The sequence below is a fragment of the Trichoplusia ni genome, chromosome 13 (genome assembly GCF_003590095.1).
Source record: "Trichoplusia ni isolate ovarian cell line Hi5 chromosome 13, tn1, whole genome shotgun sequence".
NCBI classification, from domain to species: Eukaryota; Metazoa; Arthropoda; class Insecta; order Lepidoptera; family Noctuidae; genus Trichoplusia; species Trichoplusia ni.
The window spans coordinates 7402482-7426773 of record NC_039490.1 but is presented as its reverse complement, the minus strand read 5'-3'; the positions used below and the strand labels follow the sequence as shown (position 1 = coordinate 7426773).

At 37.5% G+C, this 24292-nt stretch overlaps 2 protein-coding genes and 1 long non-coding RNA gene across 4 annotated transcripts in view; 2 read left to right on the top strand and 1 right to left on the bottom strand.

Annotated features, from left to right (window-relative positions):
- Positions 1-24292, top strand: part of LOC113500310 (myotubularin-related protein 5) — an 85825-nt gene that overhangs the window by 32648 nt on the left and 28885 nt on the right. For both annotated transcript variants that reach the window (XM_026881056.1, XM_026881055.1), the window contains exons 4-12: positions 10858-10974; positions 11377-11596; positions 12080-12321; positions 12594-12844; positions 13378-13569; positions 14133-14241; positions 14927-15063; positions 15466-15577; positions 16667-16851. In XM_026881056.1, the coding sequence (XP_026736857.1) occupies positions 10858-10974; positions 11377-11596; positions 12080-12321; positions 12594-12844; positions 13378-13569; positions 14133-14241; positions 14927-15063; positions 15466-15577; positions 16667-16851 (1565 nt within the window). The remainder of the gene's footprint in view (positions 1-10857; positions 10975-11376; positions 11597-12079; positions 12322-12593; positions 12845-13377; positions 13570-14132; positions 14242-14926; positions 15064-15465; positions 15578-16666; positions 16852-24292) is intronic.
- Positions 5019-5794, top strand: LOC113500313. The gene is made up of 2 exons (XR_003401183.1): positions 5019-5190; positions 5465-5794. It is a non-coding gene; the product is annotated as an uncharacterized LOC113500313 (long non-coding RNA).
- LOC113500311 lies at positions 16882-19345 on the bottom strand. Its single transcript, XM_026881057.1, has 4 exons — positions 18838-19345; positions 18283-18438; positions 17633-17794; positions 16882-17334 (listed from the first exon to the last, which is right to left on the bottom strand). Exons 1-4 carry the CDS (start codon positions 18901-18903, stop codon positions 17161-17163), a joined length of 558 nt encoding a protein of 185 aa, XP_026736858.1. The 5' UTR covers positions 18904-19345; the 3' UTR covers positions 16882-17160.

Here is a 24292-nt window from a genome sequence, read left to right as displayed (position 1 = left end):
ATTGAGACAGTAGTGCCATAGTTTAGGGGTTGTGTGCTGTTGTAGATTTTTACCAATACCTGGGAATTTTCACTTATACAAACCTATACAATTAAAAAATTTAACAATCAAATTATGTACGAATTGAGATATCTATTTATGAATTTATTTATTTGACCATAACTTTCAAATTAATGAACTAATTTCGTTCGATGGATTATCATTTAAATTCTTCAATTCTTACTAATTACCTGTAGATATTTTTGTTGTAAAGAAGCTAAATCAAGTAATTCTTTTTATCCCACCTGAGTTGTAATATTTCTCTAATTATTTATTTTAATTTACACTTTAGAATCATGAACTGAGTACAATAGTGGACTTAATGCCTGAGCCTCTCCACTCACCAATCAGTCAATTAACTAACCATCTACTTGTTTGAATTTTGCAGTTATTTTATAATTTACTAGCAATTGACCGCGACTTCGTTCGCGTGGTTGGAAGATATAAGTTATGACACCTTGGGCTACAATATCGCAATTTTCTAACGGATACCCTAATATTTTTGAAATAAATTATAGCCTATGTTCGGCGGGGATAATGTAGCTTCTCAACAGTGAAAGCATTTTTCAAATCGGACCAGTAGTTTCGAAGCCTATTCGTGTCAAACAAACAATCAAATATTTCCTCTTTATAATATTAGTATAGATTAGTATATGTAGATAACTCTTATTTCAAAGCATTTGTTTCTTGTCTCACACTGTTTCCAGCTCTATAAATTGCTATAAGAACACGATACACATTGTATAATTGGTGTAACGGTCGCAGGTGTAGCTTACAAGCCGACTGCGCTCCCAACGGCTTTGAGTCAACAGAAAATAAAGCAGTTAGCTTTATAGCAAATACTATGATCCGTCATAACATGTTGTTCTATTTTGAAACTTAAATTTTAAATCGAATTCCAAAAGGAGGAAATTCTCAATTCGTCTGTTTTTTTTTTACCATGTGACTTTGGACTGGATGAACCGATTTTGTTAATTCTTTCTTCATTTAGGGCCTGTTTCACAATCGCCACGTAAGTTCCCGTTAAATTACTTGACAGCTTTTTTTCGTACAAAAAAAGTCACATTGTTCAATTTAGATTGTGAAACAGGCGCTTAACGTGAAATAGCTGCCATTTTGACCCACAAAAAAGTTCGACTCAATAGGTTTTCATTTGAAATCGGTTGTACATTTTTATTGTTATGTTTTGAATGCGTCAAATGACATTCTGTCTTAATGATTGCTCTCATTTTCCTTCCCTTTACTGACTCACTTGAAAACGAAACAGTACGTAAAAATTTTGCTCCTCCAGCACAAATGTTTTTTGATCGGCAGGTTGTCTTACATAAAAGGATCATTTTTATGTTTAATCTTAAAGTATTAAGTTCTTCTTATACACAGAGTGTTGATAGGCTCATTTTTAAGTAAATATAATGTGTGCGAAGTATTGTTTCGTAGATTTTACCACAGTTTACTCATAAGCTACCATTTTCAGCATTGTTGCAGTTTTCTATGAATTATTTCTATATACTTTTGGTAAAATTAATTCATGTACCTAAACGCAATTCGTAATGTCATAAGCGACAAGTGTAGGTAGGTACGTAGTTTAGCGGATGGGGTCGACGGCCTTGCGCCTTAGACGGAATTGTTCGACAAATGTACGGAACGTGCGAATATACTGCGGTGGATGCGGCATCATAATGTAGGTCGTGTTTACTCTGTAGGTAACATCGAGTTGTCATTGAACAATGAATAATAATAAATAAATACTCCATTTGTGTAGGTATTTAATAAAAGGTACAGTTTTTTAACTCAGGGTTTTGAAGTTGTTAACAGAAAGGGTTTTACATGGAGCTCGGCAGGACACTTAATGATGACTTTCGATTGTGAAAATTTATTACTGCAAGTCTAGACTTTGATGTCGAAATCTCGGTAGGCCGAGATTGAGAAGAACAGGCGATATCAAAATTTTCCAAAGATTAAAATGTTTTGATTTTAATTAAATCAATTTTTTGCATTGCTAATATGCAAAATTTACTTTGATAATTTTACAGGAGATAAACATGCGTTTTGATAAATAGTTGATAAAGGACTTTTGCTGTTAAATATTGACTTAATTGTAATCATGATCAATAGAAAAAACAAGCAATACCGCCTCCATTAGTCTAACAATATCATGCCTCGCAGACCCATAGATTTAATTGAACCGATCTGAGTGAGGCCCTCTGTGCTGCGGGTAACCACCTCAAATACCATGTAATGTCGCTGTTACAGTTTTTGTTACACCAATTATGATATTCATTCAATTCATTCAAATGAATTACTTAAAGAAAACGAAACATTAAGATTGATGAGGAAATAATGCTATTGAATTTGGTATCGTTTTTTTATATTCAGTTGTTTTTTATTTGTATGTAAATATCGGAAAAATATAGTTCTAAAAGTTATTTTAAAGGAATATGTAGTACTAGCTGTTGCCCCCGACTTCGTCCGCGTGGTTAGAAGATATAAGTTAGGAATTTTTGAACGGAAGCCCTCGAACATGAATATTTCTCCCCGTTTTTGCCACATTTTCCATTGTATCTTCGCTCCTATTAGTTTCAGCGTGTTATATAGCATAAAGCCTTCCTAAATGAATGGTCTATTCAACACAAAAATACTTTTTCAATTTGGACCAGTAGTTTCTGAGATTAGCGCGTTCAAACAAACAAACAAACTCTTCAGCTTTATATATTAGTATAGATAAGTAGTATATGGTTTAATGTAATTTACAAATTTTGTTGCTGTTTTCTTTTTATTGTAGTCTCTTTGACGTCTTGTTATGGTTCTTTAGTGTGATGAACCAATTACTAAGTGTAATATCCAATTTGAAATGAAAATTTTAAGGCAAAATAACAAACAAATACCTATCTGTCATACTAACCTATTTCATTAAATGCTTGCTGGTAATATGTATGTCGCAAGCGTAGATTATTCAAATATTTGGGTCATCCGTTGTCTAGACTATACATAAAAAAAATGTTCTTTGTTCATGAAACAGGTCTTCACTCCCTTCGACTGAGCTTAGTATTTTTTTTTTGAGCCTACTGTCTTCCTTCTAAATTAAAGGAAGAATAAAACTGCATATTCTTACTATTTTCTGCCCTACTTTGGGCATAGACTTCCAACTCTAGCTTACATGTAAAATTGATAACGTTTATGCTATTTGCAGGATTAACTATTATTTATTCATTTTCTTTTAGAAGACATCTCATCAATAATTATAAAATCTCTGAAACTTTTTAAATTTTCTAGTTACGTTCAACCTATTTAATTATTTATAACCACAAGCTTCCGAATACTATTATTATCGACAAGAAAGCTTTGTTTACAGTTTAAACCGTGTAAGCAAACTACGCTTTGATCGCAGGAAGCGCAAACGGCTGGCGCTAGATGCTTCAGGCGACAAAAAACAATTTACAACTTTGTGACTATATCAATACAGTTCAAAATAATTCAAACGTCTGTAACAGTGATTCGTCAATCGATTTGAAGCCTTAATGCACAAGCATATAGGTGTAATTGTTTGGACATAGTAGAGAATAAAGTTGCAATGAGTTTGTGACTTTATATGTTTGTCAATAAAGTTTATATCCGTATGTGATCGTAAATTGTCGATATTTACGCACGTACAAGCGAAGAAACACGATACGAGATTGGTTTTGTGATTGAAATGTGTTTGAACATTTCTGTATCTTTGCGTTTGTGAGGTTTGGGGTAAACTTTCGTTAAGGGATTGTATATTCTAGTCTAATACCATGAAATTTTAGCATAATAATAGAAGCTCCTTGTCTTTAAATGCGACTAATAGTTCGAAGACTAGAATTAAATCGCTTTTTGCGAAGGATCATAAAAGTTATAAAAACTCTACGAGAATATTTCGTATGGTAGTCCTAATTACTAATTAAAAGATCTATAGAGATATCCACAGGTCTACACTTTATAAATAATATCGTAATTAGACTAACTTCAAATGTACGCCAGTGGACAAAGGAATCTTCTCATTAGAAGTTGGATACCATACCTGTTATCAAACCACTACTCTGCTCACTGCACTTCGGCATTTTAATAAACATTATATGTCGAAGCTGAAATTGCCAAGCCAATTAATGTTAAAAAACTGTCTCCCACATTGAGGAGTTATCCTTGCACAAAAACAATCAGATTCAAGATTCGTGGATCACACAAAATGCCGCTTGTTGTCAAATTATATCTACTATAACTAATTCTAGCTTAGCCAATGCTATCAATAATTCAAATGTGTTAAACAATGTATATTTTCGCCACAATTACGCCGCGGTCCGGTCGTCCGTTACACATTTTAGCGGCTGAGTGATGTTAATTAGCCAATTAGTACCGCTTACCCGTCGTATTTATTCATTAGCAAACATTATCGGCTTGTTTGTTTATTGTGCAATCAATATTAGATTACTACATGTTCAACGGTTTTGTCAATACATGCTGATTGTGGTACTTCGTTGTTTTGGTTTTACACGACTACCGTAGATGGTTTTGTATTATAATGTCTCGATAGTTCAGCTGACGGTTTTGGTCGCGGTCTTCGCGATCTATTTCCCGTTGTATATCCGATCATACGACATAAGATGATTTTCTACCAAAATTCATTGTCCAGATTGTCCGCAAATCTTCTAATACTTTCTAACTCGTGTATGTGATTTAAATATGATATTAGTTGACATTTTATTTCATGTTGATCTAAAATATAATTGATTGACAGAGTAGTAATCCTATTAGCTAATGTGTGGCATCGCGAATCGAATCGCGGCAATATGCCTTTTTTCTTGTAATTTATACGCTGTTTGCAATAGTTTTCAATTTTGGTACTAGACTGTAATCGACTAAGTTGGAAACAGCAGAATTACGTAAAACCTACTGTAACAATATTACTTCAAATAAATAAATGTACTATTCAATTTCTGCTATGCCATATTTTTTTTTAATAGGGTAAACTTTCCTAAATCGTACTTTTTCCTAAAACGTACCCCATCGAGTTCTCGTTTCGTGAAACTGCAGTGGCGACGCAAGTGCTAGAAAATGAAACTACTAGTTGGCATTGTTCCGTGATCCGAGCAACGACTCCATGCTGCCGCTCCTTTTAAAATTATTCAAAAAGTAAGTAATTCTGCTGTTTTCAAGTAATATTTTTGGTTCATTCATAAGGTTTTCAATTTTCTTCACGCTGGGTTATGTAACTTCGAAGCATCTTTTTTGATTCTATACATAATTGCGTTTTAAATTACTGTACATTTATGTTTAAGCCTGACAGCCATTTTGTTACGCGCCAAATTTGAAATCCTTAGTTAACTTGTGCCTAATTCGTACTCATCACTTTGTTCTATTTCGTACCGGTACAAATTAGGAATAATTGTTTCTTTTTTTGTTTAAGATCGACATGGCTAAGCGACGATACAAAACTTGGTCAAGTGACGATATGGAAAAAGCCCTCAGTGCTTATAAAGATGGAAGTTTAAAATTTAATGAAACTTGTCGTGTATTTAATATTCCAAAACCGACATTTCGGCGTCATTTAAAAGGATTGAATATGCACGAAGGAATTGGACGTCCGAAATATTTAACAAAAGCAATGGAAGACGAACTAGTTAACCATATATTGGAATTAGAATCCAGATTTTTTGGCGTTACCATACGTGATTTACGCCACTTAGCATACCAATTAGCGGAAAAATATGGTTTGCCTCACAAATTTAATCCGGAAACTAAACTAGCTGGGTGGAAATAGTACTATAAATTTTTAAAAACCCATCCTCAAATATCTTTAAGGACTCCAGAACCGACATGCATGGCTCGCTGCAAAGGCTTTAACAAAAAAACCGTTATGGAGTTTTTTGATAAATACGAAGCTCTTCTTGATGAAGGAAAATTTACGGCCCAGCAAATTTACAACGTGGACGAGACTGGCTTGAGTACAGTGCATAAGCCATAGATTATACACTAATACTGGTAGCATAAGCCTCAAAAAGTTCTAGCTCTTAAGGGTAAACATCAAGTTGGTGCCGTTACTAGTGGTGATCGGGGCTTGAACACAACATGTATCTGCTGTATGAACGCTGCCGGAGAATTCATTCCACCTATGCTAATATTCAAACGTAAAAGAATGACGGACGATCTTAAAAGAGGAGGACCACTAAATACAGTATACACTTGCTCTGAGAGTGGCTGGATAACTTCTGAGTTATTCGTCGATTGGTTAAAGCATTTCATAAAGTCTGTAAAGCTGCAGATATCCAAAGAAAAACAGGTTCTTCTCATTTTAGATGGGCATTCCACGCATACTAAAAACTTGGATGCCATTAACCTTGCACGAGACTATGGTATTGTAATGCTGTCCTTGCCACCGCACACCACACATAAACTTCAACCATTAGACCGGTCATTTTTAAGCCACTGAAGCAAAATTTCAATGCTGCTTGTTCATCATGGATGAGAAATCACCCAGACTCCGTAATTAAGCAGGCAAACATATCAGAAATTTTAGGGATTTCTTATCCTCGAGCTGTCTGTATGGAGACAGCCATACACGGATTTGAATCTTGTGGGTTATGGCCTTGCAATCGATTGAAGATCAGAGATGACGAATATGTTATACTGGAAGATAATTATGAAGAGCTACTAGATGTAGGGCCATCAGTTAGCTCCCATTCGACTGTGGCAGCGGAATCTGTAATTGAAGTACAGAATCAGCCAGCGGCATTGCCATCTGATATTACACCAACGAAGACCCCTGCAGCAGTGACATGCAACCCACGACAGTGAGAGTCCGAAATCAAACGCAATTCGAGCAACCATACAAAGCCTTTCTCCATTGATTAGTCTACATAAGCCAAAAAGGGTAGTAAAAAATAAAACAACATCTCAAGTACTTACAGAAAGTCCTTATAAAAAAAGAATTAGAAAATAAGTTAATAGATTCAAAAAATAAAAAACCTAACGAGTCAAAAAAGAAGGCTGTATGTAAAAATTTAAGTGGACAAGAAGTCGTCAAGAGGAAGAAATCCGAAGAAAGAAAGGTTACGAAGAAAGCAAAAAAAGAAAAGGAGAACGAAGAACAAAGCTGGTATTGTTTCTTCTGTAAAGAGAATAAAAAAGAAGACATGATACAGTGCACAGAGTGTGAAACCTGGATTCACGAACTTTGTGCCGGAGTTGACAAAATGCACGTAATTTTATTTGTGATGATTGCAAAGAATTAGAAACAACAATAAGATATGCTATGCATACTTAAAATGTTAAATTTATATTAGAAATTATACCACAGATCTCGACAAACTAATCAGATTAGTTAAGCAATATAGTTACTATTACTTATGTATGTCAATTACTGTGATTATGAGACTGATATTAATCATAGGATCTTAAGTTTGTTATAGAGATATACGGGTACGATTAAGGAATATACAGGTACGTTTTAGGAAGATTTAAGCCTAAATCGTACCTTTTCCACTTTTTTTTATTTAATTATTTCTAAGAGTTATCTAAGTTTGAGTTCCATTTTTTTTTGTTGATTACTTAATAAATAAGATTCTTGAACACCAATTGAATGTTCATTTCTTATTTATATTTCCAATAAGTAGCATATTCTCTTAGGGGTACGATAAGCAAGTTTTCTTAATACTTCCCCACTCCATATTCCAATAATGAAAATTTAAACGATTCTATAACAACATCAAATCCAGGGACGGATGACTGGGCCTGTCTATTAGCCCCTAAAGGTCAGTTCACATTTCATTACCCACAAACTGTAGTTAAACTTTACCCTCATGTGGTTAGATGTACTAAAAAAGAGGTTTTTAGTGTAGTCATGTATGTATGCAGCTTTTTATAGAAGTGTCAGAGTACCGGCCGAAACGAGTTGTCAGTGATATTGATAATATAAAACTGTTGTGACATGGTACCGGCTATCTGTAACTACATATATGCCTTCCGTGTTACCTGGATATTGTGTAGTTACACGGTGGTGTTTGATGATGAACTACCTATATCAATGTTTGCATATAGAGGTAGAAGATACAAGTAAGCTTATAAAGTAAATAACCACCTTATTATAATTACAGTTTCCTGGGAGACGATCGTTATTTTTTTCACTTTTAACTTACTGCAAAGCAAATGCTCCTCCATTTTTCCTCCCTCTCCCTATTATCATTAGCACATCGCGGCAGGCAAAGATGTCGAGATCAGTTTCACTTTTTAAACCACTGAACTACAATAATCCTCTACCAAGCATAATATACTATAATACCAGGCGTCACTTATTCCCTGGCAAAGTCCTATAAGTCTTGCAAAAGTAGTGCTTAATCCTTAATCCGGGTCACGCTTGCAATCTTCTGATTCCACACGATCCGGGTCAAAGCGCCAAAAGACAAAGCCATGTCACACAAACAAAAGAATCTTGGCAAATGTAACACGGGATAAAGAAACGTGTCCCATCCAGTTGAATCTCATTTATTCAAACTATGGAATCGTGTGAGATTGTCTGGCTCCAAGGACCAATTTCAAGACAAAATCTGTACAAAAATCAGAGTTCATGAGATATAACGTGGTGACAGACGAGTGGACAAATGGTTTTGTTTCTCTATCTAGAGCTTCTACCCAAGCTTTCGGAAGTAAACAAATTAAGTAGACAAAATTATTACATTCAATATATCAATCAGTACTATAGCCAGAATAAGTAAAAACACTCTGCTGCATTTGACAATACAGATACGAAAACAGTACTTTTAGATAATCCATCTATTAAACAAAGCTTAATAAACGAAACCAGATTTCCGACTCAAAATCGCACCACAGTCTGGAGTCATCATTATTATGATTGCGTTGCTTCCGCGTCGCCGGCGGAAGCTATGCGGAGTGTTGGCTCTCCGAGACTCGGCTCTGCTGTGCTTATGTATATGGTTAATCGAGTCGTGAGTGCAATCTTAATACGAGCATTCGATTGAACATTGAGTATGGAATAGAATGGATAGGCCATTTTGGGTAGATTGTTTTGGAACGCATATGCCACATCAATGGATTTGATTATTCAATCCTTGGTCGCATACTAAATAGCTCTGAGCGTAATATTTTTGAAGCTGTGTTAAGAATAGGTACCGTGATTTTTGGATAACCACTGCCTATATTGTAACATCTCAGAATGACTTGGGAAGAGTGATGCAAAAACGGGAAGAGTTATGGCTTTCAGTGGTTAGATAACAGTTGCTTATGATGATGATGATAATGTCGCAGAGCCCATTTCACTGAGCAGCACGATATATGGTAGTAAGTCGAGATGTAATGTAACTGTTTTCGTAATAAAGCATGTAAAGTTTTATTAAAGACATGATAATCAGTAAATCTCGTACAAATTTGCTTCCTATTAATTACACGTACAAAAAGAGTCAGTATGAAATATTTGAGCCTCGAGCCTCTTAACACATTTGAATAGATATGGCATAGTCAAATTCCAATGAACAAATTATTTTAAACTTTTCTTTTGTAAACCCTTAAGGATTACTTTAAATTTGAAGCAAATCGTCAGCCTAAACTCACAGAAACGGATATTCGTCGTACTTGAAGTAACAAGAACACCGTAGCATGCCGATTCTAAATATGCATTCTTGGAAACGTCACTATAACCGCACAATGGTTATGTTCAATATGCGTCGAATGCGATAATGCATTCGGTTTTGCGTTGAAGCCGGCGGCATTGTAAATTGCGAACGCTGATGAGTACTGAGGAATCGATTGTCGACCGTTATCGATTCTTATCGATAACAACCTTCGATATGAAGTGTGATGCTGGTGTTCAGGGAGATAGACAAGATAGTGACGTCCATTGAATTGAAGCGATTGAAAACGTCCTAATTTCAACCGTCTGGCATCACAATTGCTCAATTGAAGAGATTCAAGATAGGTTATCGAATTGATTACGAATAACATGATTTGCAATACTGAGCTTCAGTAGACTAGCTATAAATATTAATACTGTTTATCGAAATTTCCACTACGCAACTAAATTCCTTACTTCTATTTTTTCCCCCGTATAATTCACAATTTACGTCAAGTTTGAAATTAAATTCTTTTTAATTTAGACCTGTAATATATTGACTTGTTAGCTTCAACGCGATGAAATGAAATCCTGTCCGACCCCGCCACCCTAATATGATTTGCGGGCGGTGTTGGGAGATGTAAAAACTCATTTTCCATTTTAATAACGCGACATTTTTGCCTACATTAATGTCGAGACTCGAATGTCGACGCAACGTTAACGAAGTTCTTATCGATGTTTTGACTTTATGCTTTGGGTTTTTCATGTAACTTTTGTGAACTGAAACCTGTTTGCTTGTAAATTCCACGCCTGAACTATATGTATGATGGAATACAGTTCGCTCGAAGTATACTGAAAGGCTTTTCCCTATTTTACTGAAAGGGTAAAAACGGTACTTAACTTTTTCGGATGATTGCGCTATACACTAGTTCAGGGCAAAAATATTACACCTATTTATCGCAAAGCCATTCGGGAAAAGGTATACACAGGTAATTTCTGACATCTTCTGGTTCTATAGATTTGTGTTTAAAAAGTAGAATCTTAAACTATTCATTATAATGATAATGGACAATGCAGTTTCTCCAATTATTAAAATGAAATTATTTATTTGTAAACATTGGTTATTATCAAAACAGTAAGGTAATGAAGAAAGGATTTCTATCAGGATCAATTATCCTTGTAATAAATCCTTCACATATTTCGTCCAAGAGTTTTGACATATTTACTTTTGTTTCCAGGACGAAGAGTCTCTGGAGTCGACGCGGCCCGTCCCGAACATCACCCACCACAGCATCATGTACGCCCCCAAATGTCTCGTCATCGTGTCACGGCAAGACTACATCGACACGTTCAGAGTGAGTATCACATATGTATGTACTTGTAGAGCGGATAATGGGATTGGAGGAAGACAGCTGAAGATCGAACTCAGTGGCGTGCCTCTTGCTTCGTGCTCCTTTTGAGAGTGGACTGCGACGGGCTTTGATGGATTATGATAATGATAGTGTTTAATTTAGAAATTGTAAAATTACCTGATGAATTTCTCTTTTATGATAAGCTTTACAAAACCAAATTCATTCCAATTCAAAGAAAACCTTATTGTCAATTTCACTCATTTGCATTAAAACGATTGGCAAACTATACCTTTTCGAAATGTTTGTTAGTTCGTTTTTGTGATAAAACTAAGTCAAACTTTGTGTAAGATATTAGAGAACAATACAAAACAAAAATTAACTATTTTTTTTCTATACATTTTTCAGAATTGCCTAGGTATAATCTACACAGTATGGGTGGAGAACTTGGGCGTTCCTCTAGAGACGTTGGTCGGTAACCTGGTGGGCGGCGTGCTGGTGCCGGACGCGGGCGGGCCGCAGGTGCGCTTCAGCATCGGCGCGGGCGACCGCCAGGCCCTGCAGCCGCCCGCCGCGCCGCCCATGCCCGTCACGCACACCGCTGTCTACATGCTGCTTAGGTTACTTGGTAAGATGACGCAAGATTCTCTACATTATGATAAATACTAATGTGGTGACCAGAGGCCCAGCCAGATCCTCTTTAAGTTAGGCTGCATAGCATGCCTCTTAGTCCCGTAAGCTGTTGGATGTCATGACTGCAAGTTTTGTAAGCGAGGAAATTCCTCAGATGCTACTAGACTTACTACCATGAGGGCAGTACATTATTACTTTTTAAAACTGGGACTCCTGTCTAAAGCGTTAAAATAGTAAAGTTAAATTTTGTGAGCATGCCTGCGTATTGAGTCCGTGCTGGTGAATTGTATCCTCTGTTTGAATCTAAGTTTTGTCCTTAATATTTTTAGTAGTATTTAAATAAACAAGTTTCTATCGCCAGGGATAAGGATTAAACATCGATCACCACATGCCTGTTCACTGCAAGTTAACATTTAGGATTCCCGTACTGATCCCCGATATTTTCGGTCATGTAAACTTACTTCTACCTTTCTTCTAGGTATCCACAACTCGGTAACGCTATGGTGCGCGGTGATGAGCGAGCACAAGGTCCTCCTGGTGTCCCTGGCCGCGGCCCGCCTCGCCGCCGCCTGCCGCGCCCTCGCAGCGCTCATGTTCCCGTTTCGTTACGCGCACGTCTACATCCCGCTGCTACCGGCCGGCCTCGCCGAGGTGCTGGCCACGCCGACGCCATTCCTGATAGGAGTACATTCCAGTCTCAAGGAGGAGGTTTCTGAACTGGTGAGTTTTGTTGACTGCAGTTTTCAAAAGCTATAGTAAACACAATGAAGCACACAAGAAGTTATGCTTAGCAAAGTGCAATACGGCTTTGAATTGCATTAGTTGTTTAATTGTAAGAAGATGAATTAATGTTCCAAAACTTATGAAATACTTTTAACACAGCATCTCTATAATCCTTTACTACCCAGATCTAGCGCTCCTACCCACCTATAGAATCTTCTATATTTTCTTTCATGTTGTCATTATGTTTAACTCTAAACATTCGATTTCAGCTGGACGTGATAGTAGCAGACTTAGACGTAGGTTCTCTCCACATTCCCGCCGGCGTGAACATCCCCCGGCCGGAGGGCAAGCTGCTCTCTTCGCTGCAGGACGCCTTAGCCCTGGTCTTACAGCCGGAGCTTCGGTCCGCGGACTCGGCCTTCGCCCCGCCGCCACCCGCCTCCTCCCCCCCACACATGCTGGATAAGGAGATCAGGGCGGTGTTCATGAGGACGCTGGCGAAACTTCTACAGGGATATAGGTTTGTGGTCTACATTAAAATGTATTGCACGACGGGTATATGGTTGGCAATAAACTCACACAATCCGTTATGTTACGCTCTTGAATACAATCAAATACAATAACTTAGTATTTCAAACGCACGACAAAATACCAAAAATGCTACTAATAAATTATGAGCTGCTTTGGATATACTTCTATCAAGCGAATTAATAGGTTATATTTAAATCTATATTATCTGGTCAAATACAGCCACTATTCAAGAATATAATTTTTTAATGATCTTCAATTGCAGTCTTCAGATGCTTGTTCAAAACCCAATACATTCCTTAGTACTGGTAGAGCTCAATATTTAGACTTTCCGAGTACAAGGAGTTGGATGGTTTTTGTTATGTTTAGATAGTATAGATGACGTGCAATTGGGGAGGCTATGTCCAGCAGTGGCCGAATATGGGCTAATGATGATGATGATGATGACATCACTTAGATTAGTATTGTCTATATTCTGATTGTCAGCACTTTTTTCCAATTTAGATTTTTCCCCCATTTTCCCAGACACTGCCTCACAATAATCCGCATCCACCCGTCCCCGGTGCTAACGTTCCACAAGATGGGTTTCCTGGGCGCGCGCGGACTGTCGCAGTGTCAGTTCGCGATGCGGCTGCTCGACTCCATGTTCTTCAACGGCTTGGTGGCCGAGCGAGGCCCGCCTTGGAGACCCACCGATATATGGGATGAACTCGTGCAGTAAGTACTTTGGTAGTATTTGTTTTGGTAATTTAAATGAAGGTGTACAATGTTATAATTGAGAATCAATGTAAATCTTGGCGTGTATTAAAAAAAAACCATACAAATTAGTCATACGATGGATTTTTTTTTCTGTGGTATATTTGATTAAATTTATTTTGAGTCGCGTTTATTTCTAAACTGAGATTGAAAATAGGAAACACACGTTTCCTTTCATAAGTAAATAAACAAAAGAAAAAAATATGTTAAGTGAAGTGGTCTTAAGATACAAAGTTTCTTATGTTTTCTGGATGTTGTAAAAACTGAATACAATAGTATAATATAGCTGGTGATTGTGTGAGATATGTAATGAGTGCTATAGTTCAATACGCGATCACAGTTGGTGTTGCTGATTCGAACCCCGCTTCGAATACGTCGTTGATCTTGCTGAAGTAAAGAAAAAGATATGGTACTTGTAAATATGGGGCGAAAACCATATTAAGTAAAGAATAAATATAGGTGATCTATCAGAGGTATTTACTGAGGTATTTTCTCATCACACAAAATGTGTTTTTATATTTCAGAAATCTTCCGGAGCAGTTAAGGTTGGAGTCATTAAACCCTGAACTAGAATTGCAACACATACAAGATTTGGCGATGCAGTTACATCTCAATGAGAATCCTAATCCTCAGGTAGAGACAAGATTTTCAACTTAATTTTATACGGTTTTATTCATATGGACCATATTGGAGAGGAGTGGGGAGGCCTTTGCTCAGCAGTGTGACATTTTAGGCTTATAATAATTGTATTAAATACAGGTCACAAAATGAAGAAGTTTACTGGTTTCTAATTCCGATTCATAGAAGTGATTGAGCAATAGACTTTCCCAAGTATTACATATAATAACTTCACAATTTTCACACAACGCCATCTAGTTTCAAACTATGCAAAGCCTGTGTTATGAGTACTAGGTATCCGATATACCTACGTATTACAGCTTTATTTATCAAATAACATACTCAGCATAACAGCTTACACCAAATAGGTGGGCAGTCAAATAAATGACAAAAATTAGATAAATTACACCCAGACACAGAACAAACTCCAAACAAACTCCTCATCTAAAAGTTCGGTCCTGGACCCATCCAGGACAGAACTTTCGATCGAGCCCACACTCTACACTAGATGAGCACATAATACCATTCTTCAACATAACATCTTACTCCAAATAGGTCAGTCAAATAAATGACACAAATTAGATAAATTACACCCAGACACAGAACAAACGACCGTGCTCATACCAAAATTCTGTCCTGGGTGGGTATCGGGCCCATACTCTCTGCTCTAGATAAGCTCATATACGTGTTGCTGTGTCAGTCGTTCCAGCAGCGCATCCTGCGGCCGCCGGCGGGCGCGTCGTCCCGCATCCACCAGCCGCCGCTGCCCGCGCTGGACGCGCCGCGCGTGCGGGACGTCATGCGCGACGTGGCGCAGCGGGCCGCCGCCAACCACAAGTACGGACGCACCGCCACTGTTCTATACATGTATATTATGTTCTAGCCTTCTAGGGATGTTTCGCAATTGTGACTGGAATGTAGATATGATATTTTCTATTTTGACGCTTTGTAATGTTTTGTTATTATATTCGTCGTATTTCTGTATGTCAATTATTTTCGTTAACATAAGAAATCTCTCTGGAAACACAAGTCTATAATAAGTTTAGCAAACGATTCTAATGATTTAAAAAAAGAGAATTCTCAGGGCATTTTTTTTCTATTTTCTTTAGATACCATGATGTGCCCAATTTAAATTTATTATGAAAAAACAAAATCCAGTAACCTAATACTTAAAATTCCGCTCCAATATTTGACATTAAATTACGATAATTATTACTAATTATCTGTATTTCCATCCAGACTGAGTTCCCTCCGTCCACCACAAGCCCGCATAGTCCCGCCCGCCGCGCCACCTACCGGCGCTGCGGAGTACGCGCACTTGTTGCTCACCAACTCCGCTAGGAGGTTAGAGGTAAGTGCAGGCTGTATTTAATTACATATTAGTATATGAGTAGATATGTGTAATTTACAGTGTATTGGATAAATTGAAACCTCAAACTGGTTTATCTTTCTGTGGAGCCCATTATGGCTGATGTCTGCCGAGGCAGCGGGATTGACCGAAAGGGTTATCGCGGCCCCGGTACACATACAGCAAAGATAGGTACGAGTGGGTTTTATTCAGTAGGAGTCTGACACTCCCTTCCGCTCAACCCAAAGCAGGAGCAGTGATGTGATGATTTCCCATTCGAGATAAAAAGATTGGATTATCTTGAACCTAACAACTACTGATAGAATTCAGCAGTTGCATAACCAACTGAGCTATCAAGGTCCATGACCATAGTTCAAATAATTCGATTACATTTTTACAAGGTCCATGTACATCTAAAGTTTGAAAACGCATTTTTATTGTATAACCTTCTCATTCTTAAAGAAGTTTGTTTATTTCCATTTATAGAAGTTGCATTTTTAGGGGAAACTCTTGCAAAGTCGATCGTTGTTTGTTTGTGCTCGCTTGCGATGTTGAAACGTTACTGTTTTGTCCGGGTGCTCGCTTTGCATGGTGGGTTGGGTCTGGGTGCGTTCGCGCATCAACATGTTTAGACCACCCTAGAGTAATTCTGTTGGGCAGCCAGACGAGCGGATTTTATTCAGTTACTACTTTGCTTGACCCGTGTCTACCCCCTCTCTCCCCGTGAACTCAATTCGGTCCGTATAATGCGCGTGAGTCGGCAGACAACAAATTTTGCCTCGCCGTGTGAATCAAATCGGACTTTTTATATATGAAACCGAATGCAGCAAAATTTCTGCTACTCACAACTCACAAAATTACGCTCGTCTGGACTCAGCCAAGCATTTAATTTTTTGGCAAGTTTCGCTAACATTCAAATCACGTGGGCAAACGCACCCAGACTCAGAACAAGCATTCGTGGATCAGACAAATTGCTTGTCCCACGTGAGGAACGTACGAAGCCGTGACACGTCGCGCGCAGTTGCTGTGTCGTGGTGACCTCCAGCACTCTGGTCCCCGTGCAGTGGTAATGCCGCGGAGTCCTGCCCGCAGGTGCTCCGCTCGTGCATCGCGGCGCTGTTCGAGTGCCGCTACGCGGACGCGCGCAAGTCCTTCCCGGGAGTGCTGCGCGCGCTGCGGGCGCCGGGGGCCCGCGCGGCCCTCGTGCGGGACCTGGCCGCGCGCCTGCCCAGCAACAAGCATCTGCTGCACCATCACCAGTTCGAGCTGGTCGTCAGGTACACTACACCAGTACACACATCTATTGCTATGTATTGCCACGCATCGACCAACCACAAATCGTTGCACGGAGATTTATTCAGTAAGAGTTTGACAGTAACCAGTCCTTCCCCGGAATTCTCGGGAGGGGGAGCGAATTCTGAGGACAATACCTACATATATCAATAGTAAATTCTTTAAACAATTGTTATTAACATTTGAAGTATACTCAAAGCAAACTCATGAAATTCAATCACATTTATTTAAGGCATTATTCACATAAGTCATATATTTATATCAATACGTCGAAGCTTAACAGTTCATTCCAGTTAATCATCGTCTTCATCATCATCATCGGAGTTCTCGAAAAGCAGGTGACCCTTAATACAGCTCATCTTCCTTCCGTCAAGCGTTAAGAACACGACTACTTCATAAGTTCCGTACACGCCGTTCAATGGTAACTCTGTGTAGTCCATGACGAAGTTCTCAACTGAGTAGAAACCCTGAAAAGAAAGAAGTCTTAATCCCAAGCAATTCGATATATCGAAACCGATTTAAAAAAAACTTTCTAATTAAATATTTTTTATTGGAGTTTGAATTTGAACTTGTAGCAGATAAAGTTAGGGTCTATTTTACACTAAATAATTTACGTTGATAATTTCTCAAGTTTTGTTTAAAGAAACCACCTTGGAGGCCTCCGAGCGGGTCTGTTTAAAGTAACCCATTGTATACATATATCATTATTATGTATTACAATACTTGGTTTATAGTTATTAATAGTATTAAAATAAATATATTTACTGGTTTTACGGGACAGTCGGGCGGGTCAACTCCCGACATAGACAGTATGCGCTGTATATTTTCCTTGGCATGTTGCATTAAGAACGTACACACACAATCGTCCATTATCGTCTGGTAAAACTTAAAGCCGCCGTCCATTTTCTTGTATACGTCTACTGCAATCTGAAATAGATCATATGATATGAATTTAAAAGCCTATTAGGTTGTGATATAACTGGGGCCTAATCTGGTCTACTAACATAGCCCAAAAATAATTATTGAGCAGAATTTCTTTTTAAATCTATTTTGGACTTTGGCTTTCTTTATAAATAATGCAGTTGGAATTAATTAGATCACAAATAAAAGTTGTCTGGTATGGCGCAACATTGCTTCTGAACCCGATAGCGCAGTTAGCCTTAGTTTCATTCTACTGGTTGTCGGCGCTAGGTATTTTTAGTCGGTTACTGCCTGATTATCTTTCTTTCATCAGGCTGTAATAGTGAGACAGTTTCTAAAGCACTAAATACGAAAAAGAAAGGATAAATATAAAAACTTTCATAGCCTAAATAGCATCAATGGCAATAGCAATCAATATTTAGGCCGTCTCACAATTAAACGGTATTACATTTTCGCCCACTGTAAAAATAGTAAGCAGACAAAGCACAACTTACTGCGTAACTAGAGTTGACCTCATAAGGCGAATCGAATGTGCCGGTGAAGCAATCGTGAGTCCGGTTCAGCTTCCTCCTATACGCGTCGAAGACCATCGGGTACTGCTCAGGGTCCTCGCACTCCAAGATGTTCAGCACTAGCCATTGACCTGGACCCTGGAATAATCATATTTGTAGTCGAATTTATGAGTGTGCTGCAGAGAAATAAGGTCCGGGGATTACGTTGCGTCGATTATTGTTCTGCTTCTTAGGATGCCGTGAAGGGTGGGATTTGGAATCCGGAAAGAATCCGATATTTATTTTATGGATTATTAGGTGCTTTTGATGCGGTTGTATTATCGTTCAACTCTCTTGAGTAATATGCATTGTCCACTTTAAGTATACAGAAAGCGAAAGTTTGTATTTTTTCGAAACATTTTTTTTTCATTATGCTAGTCTAAAGCTTAACAACGTACCCCAAGGATTAACAACGTAACAACTGTGGACTGTATATGCCCTTGCTCTTATAACCTTTAGGATTTTAGCAAATTAATTTCAAAACCAAAACACACTTACTAGCAATCCCAACGCGCGAACCGATACAACACAACAGCTTAACGCACATAGTATAAAAAGTTTCATTTTACATTTGTGGTCCACCCGACACTACCCGATGAGCCCACCTCAACTTGTAAATATAGACAAGTTTATATCACGATTAAATCTCCGTAATGTTGGTGTAAGTTTAAACAATTACGATAGTATCTGTTTAATGTAGGGGTAATTATAGCATTTGTCACATTATTTAAATACCTAGATATTTCATCTGTTTTCATCGCGTTCACGCCATTTCTACGTTTGATGGGAGATAGGTTTTGTTGTAGTGTTGTTGCTTTTATCGATGTGATTTTAACATGTTCGTGAGTGAATTTGATTACACGGGCTTTGAATTTTTACCTATAAAGCTTTGTACGAAATAAATGTTTTGATAGTTGACAATATTCTCCTTTTTGATACAATATCTTACATCATCATTGGCCTAGCCTTTTCCCAACTATGTTGGGGTCGGCTACCAGTCCAACCGGTTTCAGCTAAGTACCAGTGTTTTACAAGGAGCGACTGTCTATCTGACCTCCTCAACCCAGTTACCTGGGCAACACGATACCCCTTGGTTAGACTGGCTGTCAGACTTTTTCAAGCTTCTGACTACCTGTAACGACTGTCAAAGATGTAGGAATAACAGCCGGGACCCACAATTTAACGTACCTTCCGAAACAAGGGCTGGCAGTAGATTTTGGAAAATCTAAAATACAATATCTTACAAATCTATGTAATATGCTATAAAAAATCGAATAAGTTATAAACAACGTGTTTAAACGGACTCTGGCCATCATGAAAATACAAAAACTCATAGAATAACTTTTTTTTTACAAAGACGACGTTTCAATAGATTTTGTGACATAATACAAAATTTGTCACGAGTTGAAATTTTCCAAAATCTACTTTCAGCCCTTGATTATTCTATTTTATGAATTTATATGTCTTATTATCCTCTAATACTTGTTCAGAGTCTTTGTGCATGTAAATTAAATGTTTCTTAAAACACCTGCGTCATAATTTCTTAATATGGCAGTCTGAAAAAACATTGTTGGCTGAAAATGAATTGAAAATGTTGAATGGCTGAGTTCAATCGCAATGAGGCAATGTACATAAGAACATTATGTCTATGAAAAAGTAAGTATACACGGTGATTTTTTAGTCGTCTTACAAAAGCAGCCCAGTTCATGAATCCGACGTAAAATACAAATACCCCTAGGCGCGATTATTTAATTTTTTTATCATCAACTAAAATAATAAGTACGAAGAAAAATTAAAGAAGAGAAATCTGAAATATACTCTTAAAAATGATAAAAACGCTCCCGCCCGCACCCCTTACCATTGTTACAAGGCTCGGACAGCGCTCGCAACAGAGCTGTGTTCCTAAAAAACTACGAATTGCATCATAATATTGAATAAAAATTGCATTTTAAATTTATTCAAATCTCATAAATACCTATTTTTTTATCATGAACGTGTTCTAGTCATTGGATACATGAACTGGGATGCTTTTGTAAGACGACTAAAAAAATCACGGTGTATACATGTATGTATGTATACATGGCCAATTGCTAGGAGAGTCATTGTCATTGTGACATGATGTCAGATAATCCCTTTAGGATGCTAATTTAAAGTCCAATTTGGCATGTGAAAACGAATGCTCTCTTTTAGTCGTTTCCATTTGTATGTGTAATGTTTAATATCCCGAGTTTAGCAACCTCTTCATTTGCTCTTCACAACGTTGAACACAGATATAGAGTTATCACTATGTTTTTTTCAATAGTCTTTACAAGAACTCCGGGCAAATCCAAATCCTATTTATTAATTTGTCAATATACATATACCATAACTCTTGCTCCTTCTTGATTGTACTTTATGTATGGTTGAGTTAAAAAAGAAATGAACAACAATTTACTTCTAATAAGCATTTTATTTACGAAATGTCTAATTGGTTAATGAAAGAAGATTTTTTTCTATTAAAATATGAATATCCTTCCTTCTTCACTTCCTAGGACTTGCTTCGTCATATTCATGCAACTCGTTGAACTCTTACAGTTCTACAGAATCAACCTCCAAGCCCAAAGGCAGTAGGCAGCTCACGTTTCTCGAAGAAGTATATTTTTGTCTTAAGTATAATACTTACAAAAATACGCATATACATTCAAAACATTTTCCGTTTTTTGCCATAAAAAAATGGGGTAGAGGGATTAAAAGACCTTATTTCCACCGAAACATAACTTTATTTCAAAAAAATCTTTCTATCCTTTCAAATCTTCACTCCTCCTTCTCAGGACACACGTCCTCATCCTCATTCAGCTCCTTGAACTCCACGTGCAGTTCTATGCATCCTACTTCCACGGTCCCCTCCAAGATGAACGCTTTCGCCCCGAATGTGCCGTAAAAGGAGTCCGTTGGAAGCTCGCAGTAGTCGAAGGTAAAGTCTTCTAGATGGTACTCGCCCTGGGAACATTATAAATTTTATTATGTAGGGAATATTAGAGTAGGTAAACAGTGGGGACACTGAGAAACAGCTGAATATCATACTAGTTCATGTAAAAAGCTGAATAATATGTTATTATTCTATTCAGCCATAAATTATAAAGGTGTTGGAGTCGTTTCATCACGAGAAATAAAAGAATAGAGAAAACTCCAAGGAACGAAAAGTCCAAGAAGCGCGATATTTTTATGATAACTTAGATAATAAACTTTATAGTACATTTGTAAAGTTCTTTTTCTTTTATATGAATAGTAAGTTTTCCGGAAGTCTTTATTCAATCTTTTTGAAGTCAAGCCCAATTTTTTGCAACGGTGCTATAGTTGTCTTGCTTTCTATTGATCTCGTTAAACAAATACCTGGCTAATAGGGAACTGTGGCGGGTCGACGCCGGCGAACTCCAAGCACGTTACAACGTTATCTTCGGCGTACTTGTTCACGAAGTTGACCAAACAGTCGTCCGTCAGCAGTTGGTACGGCTTGCACCCGCCGTCCACGTGCTTGCATATCTCGACGCGGATCTGAATGACAGGACGAAATTATAGGTATATTTCAAGGATATTTATCTTTCTCTTTATTAGTTATTGTCCGAAACTTTGTTCCCGTTGACTTTAGTTTTTATATTTAAATAAACAATATTCAAGCCAAATTTCAGGACCCTAGGGCCAATTTAAAAAAGTTTTATATTTAGCCTTTGACCCTATTACATCCCATTCAACCCATCTATGTGCCAAATTTAATTTTGATCGATTCAGTGGTATTGGCGTGAAAGTGACAGACAGACCGAGATACTTTCGCATTTATTATACTAAAATGAATTTATTTTATACTCATGTATGCATTAAAGTCCGCACCTAAGAGCATTCGTTGCAGAATGAAAGAAATACATTTTTGTTTTGTTTGAATAAATGAATGTATTTGATCACTATTAGTACTTACTCCATACTTATCAGTGAACTCCTGGTCCAGCTTGAGGTTTGCGTTGAATCCGTCGTGTGTCCGGTTGATCTTCTTCTTGACGACGTCGAACTTGAACGTGTGGGCGTCCTCCTCGCATTTCGTGATGTATTTCACGTCCCATATGCCTGGACCCTGGGAAACGTAGATTAATTGTTCTAGATTAACATTGAAGTGAGCAGGGACCGGCCGGATACTCATTGAAAGGGTTTTTGAAGGGGTTTTTTTAAGCGCTTCAAGAAAAAACCCTATGACATATGTTACACCTTCGAACGGATTACTGTAACCCTGTTCCGAACAGGTTACCCTTTACTACCCTGTAACACTGTAACAGGGTAACCCACTCCAACCTAAGACAATGCAATATGCACTCTTTATCATAGACATTAGTTTGAAAATAGTATAACCACGAGCGCACGTGACATCTTACCGCCCAGCGGCGCCATTGTTGCATTTACCGAGCGACTTGTAAACATGGAATAAAAATCATTGTGGATATGATCTTACAGTTTAATTTTGCTTGTCGCACTTTTCAAACGTTGTGATATATATTTTTCGTGTCTATTCTTGTAGACCAGGGTCGATAATTTTTAAAACCAAAAAAAAAATAGTAGGATGAAACCCATTAGAAAAGGAGGGGAATATTATAAAAATGAAAGGAAAAATAATTTACGGGTGATCTGAGGTCGGGAAGGGGGTGGGAGTGACGTTTGAAGAGTAAAAAACGGTTTTTATCGATTTCCGGCAAAACTAAAATTCGTATCGAAAAAAGTCAAATGGCAAAGTTCTAAAAGAAAAAGATCTAAAACTTTTGTGTTTACATTTTTTTCACGTAACCTCAAAATTTATGTGAAAAATCTAAAAAACCAAGATTGTGGTTTTTTATTTTTATCTTTTACAAAAATTTATTTTTGTAACGAAATTTGGTGAAAACTTACTTTTTTGTGTCCCAAATACGCTGTAATTTATTTGATTAAAAATATAAATTTTTCACCTTATTTTGAATTAATATAAAAAAAACTCTAATTTTCAATCGAAAATTCACCCGTCAAATCTTCTCAGAAAATGCAAAAAATGAAAAAAAACTTGTATTCGATTTTTTTTTAAATTATTATAAATAATTTCATCTAAAAAATTTGATCTCATTTTGTGTTCAATAGACCAATAATCGAGGAAGGTTTTAGGCTAGGTATATAAAATTACGCTGCAACTAATAGGAGCGAAGATTTAATGGAAAATGTGGCAAATACGGGGAAAAATATTAATCTTCGAGGGCTTTCGTTCAAAAATTCCTAACTTATATCTTCTAACCACGCGGTCGAAGTCGCGGGCAACAGCTAGTTACCTATATGACGTTTCGCGCGTAGGTAGTTTGTCCGAGAGGCGCGAGTCGCGGCGCGACGCGTCGGCGATAGAAGAAAATCAGCTGTAGTCTTAGTAAAGCAATGAGGGGCCGCTAGGGTGCAAGTATGCAGCTCAAGTTTAGTGGGTAATTCAGGGTAACACGAATAAAAGCCTTTCGTGAAGGTAACCACTTCAAAGGGTTAAGTTATTGAAGGGGTTAACCCCTTCACGTGGTTACCATAATGAAGGTGTTAACCATTTCGCTGGGTTTCGAGGATGTAACTCGAACAAAAGGTAACACTGCGATATGAGTTACCCCGTGTACGGGTTACCCTGTCAAACGGCTTAACTCTAAAGTGGGGTTGTCCGGTCCCTGGAAGTGAGGGAGTATTAAGGATGTCGGGCGTATATTTTGGGTAACGAGAAGATTTTTATTTTTATTTGTTGAAGATAAAACGATTAGGACTTTTGAGCTGCTTTTCCACAAGTGTATGGATTAACGGGGGTTGTTTTATTAACCAATGAATTCGCTTTATTTAAATATTCTTACACAGATTTACGAAGTGATTATTAGTTCTTATAAAGCTATACCTCGATACGTAACTCTGGTAGAGGCTCAGCCTTATAGTAACATTAATA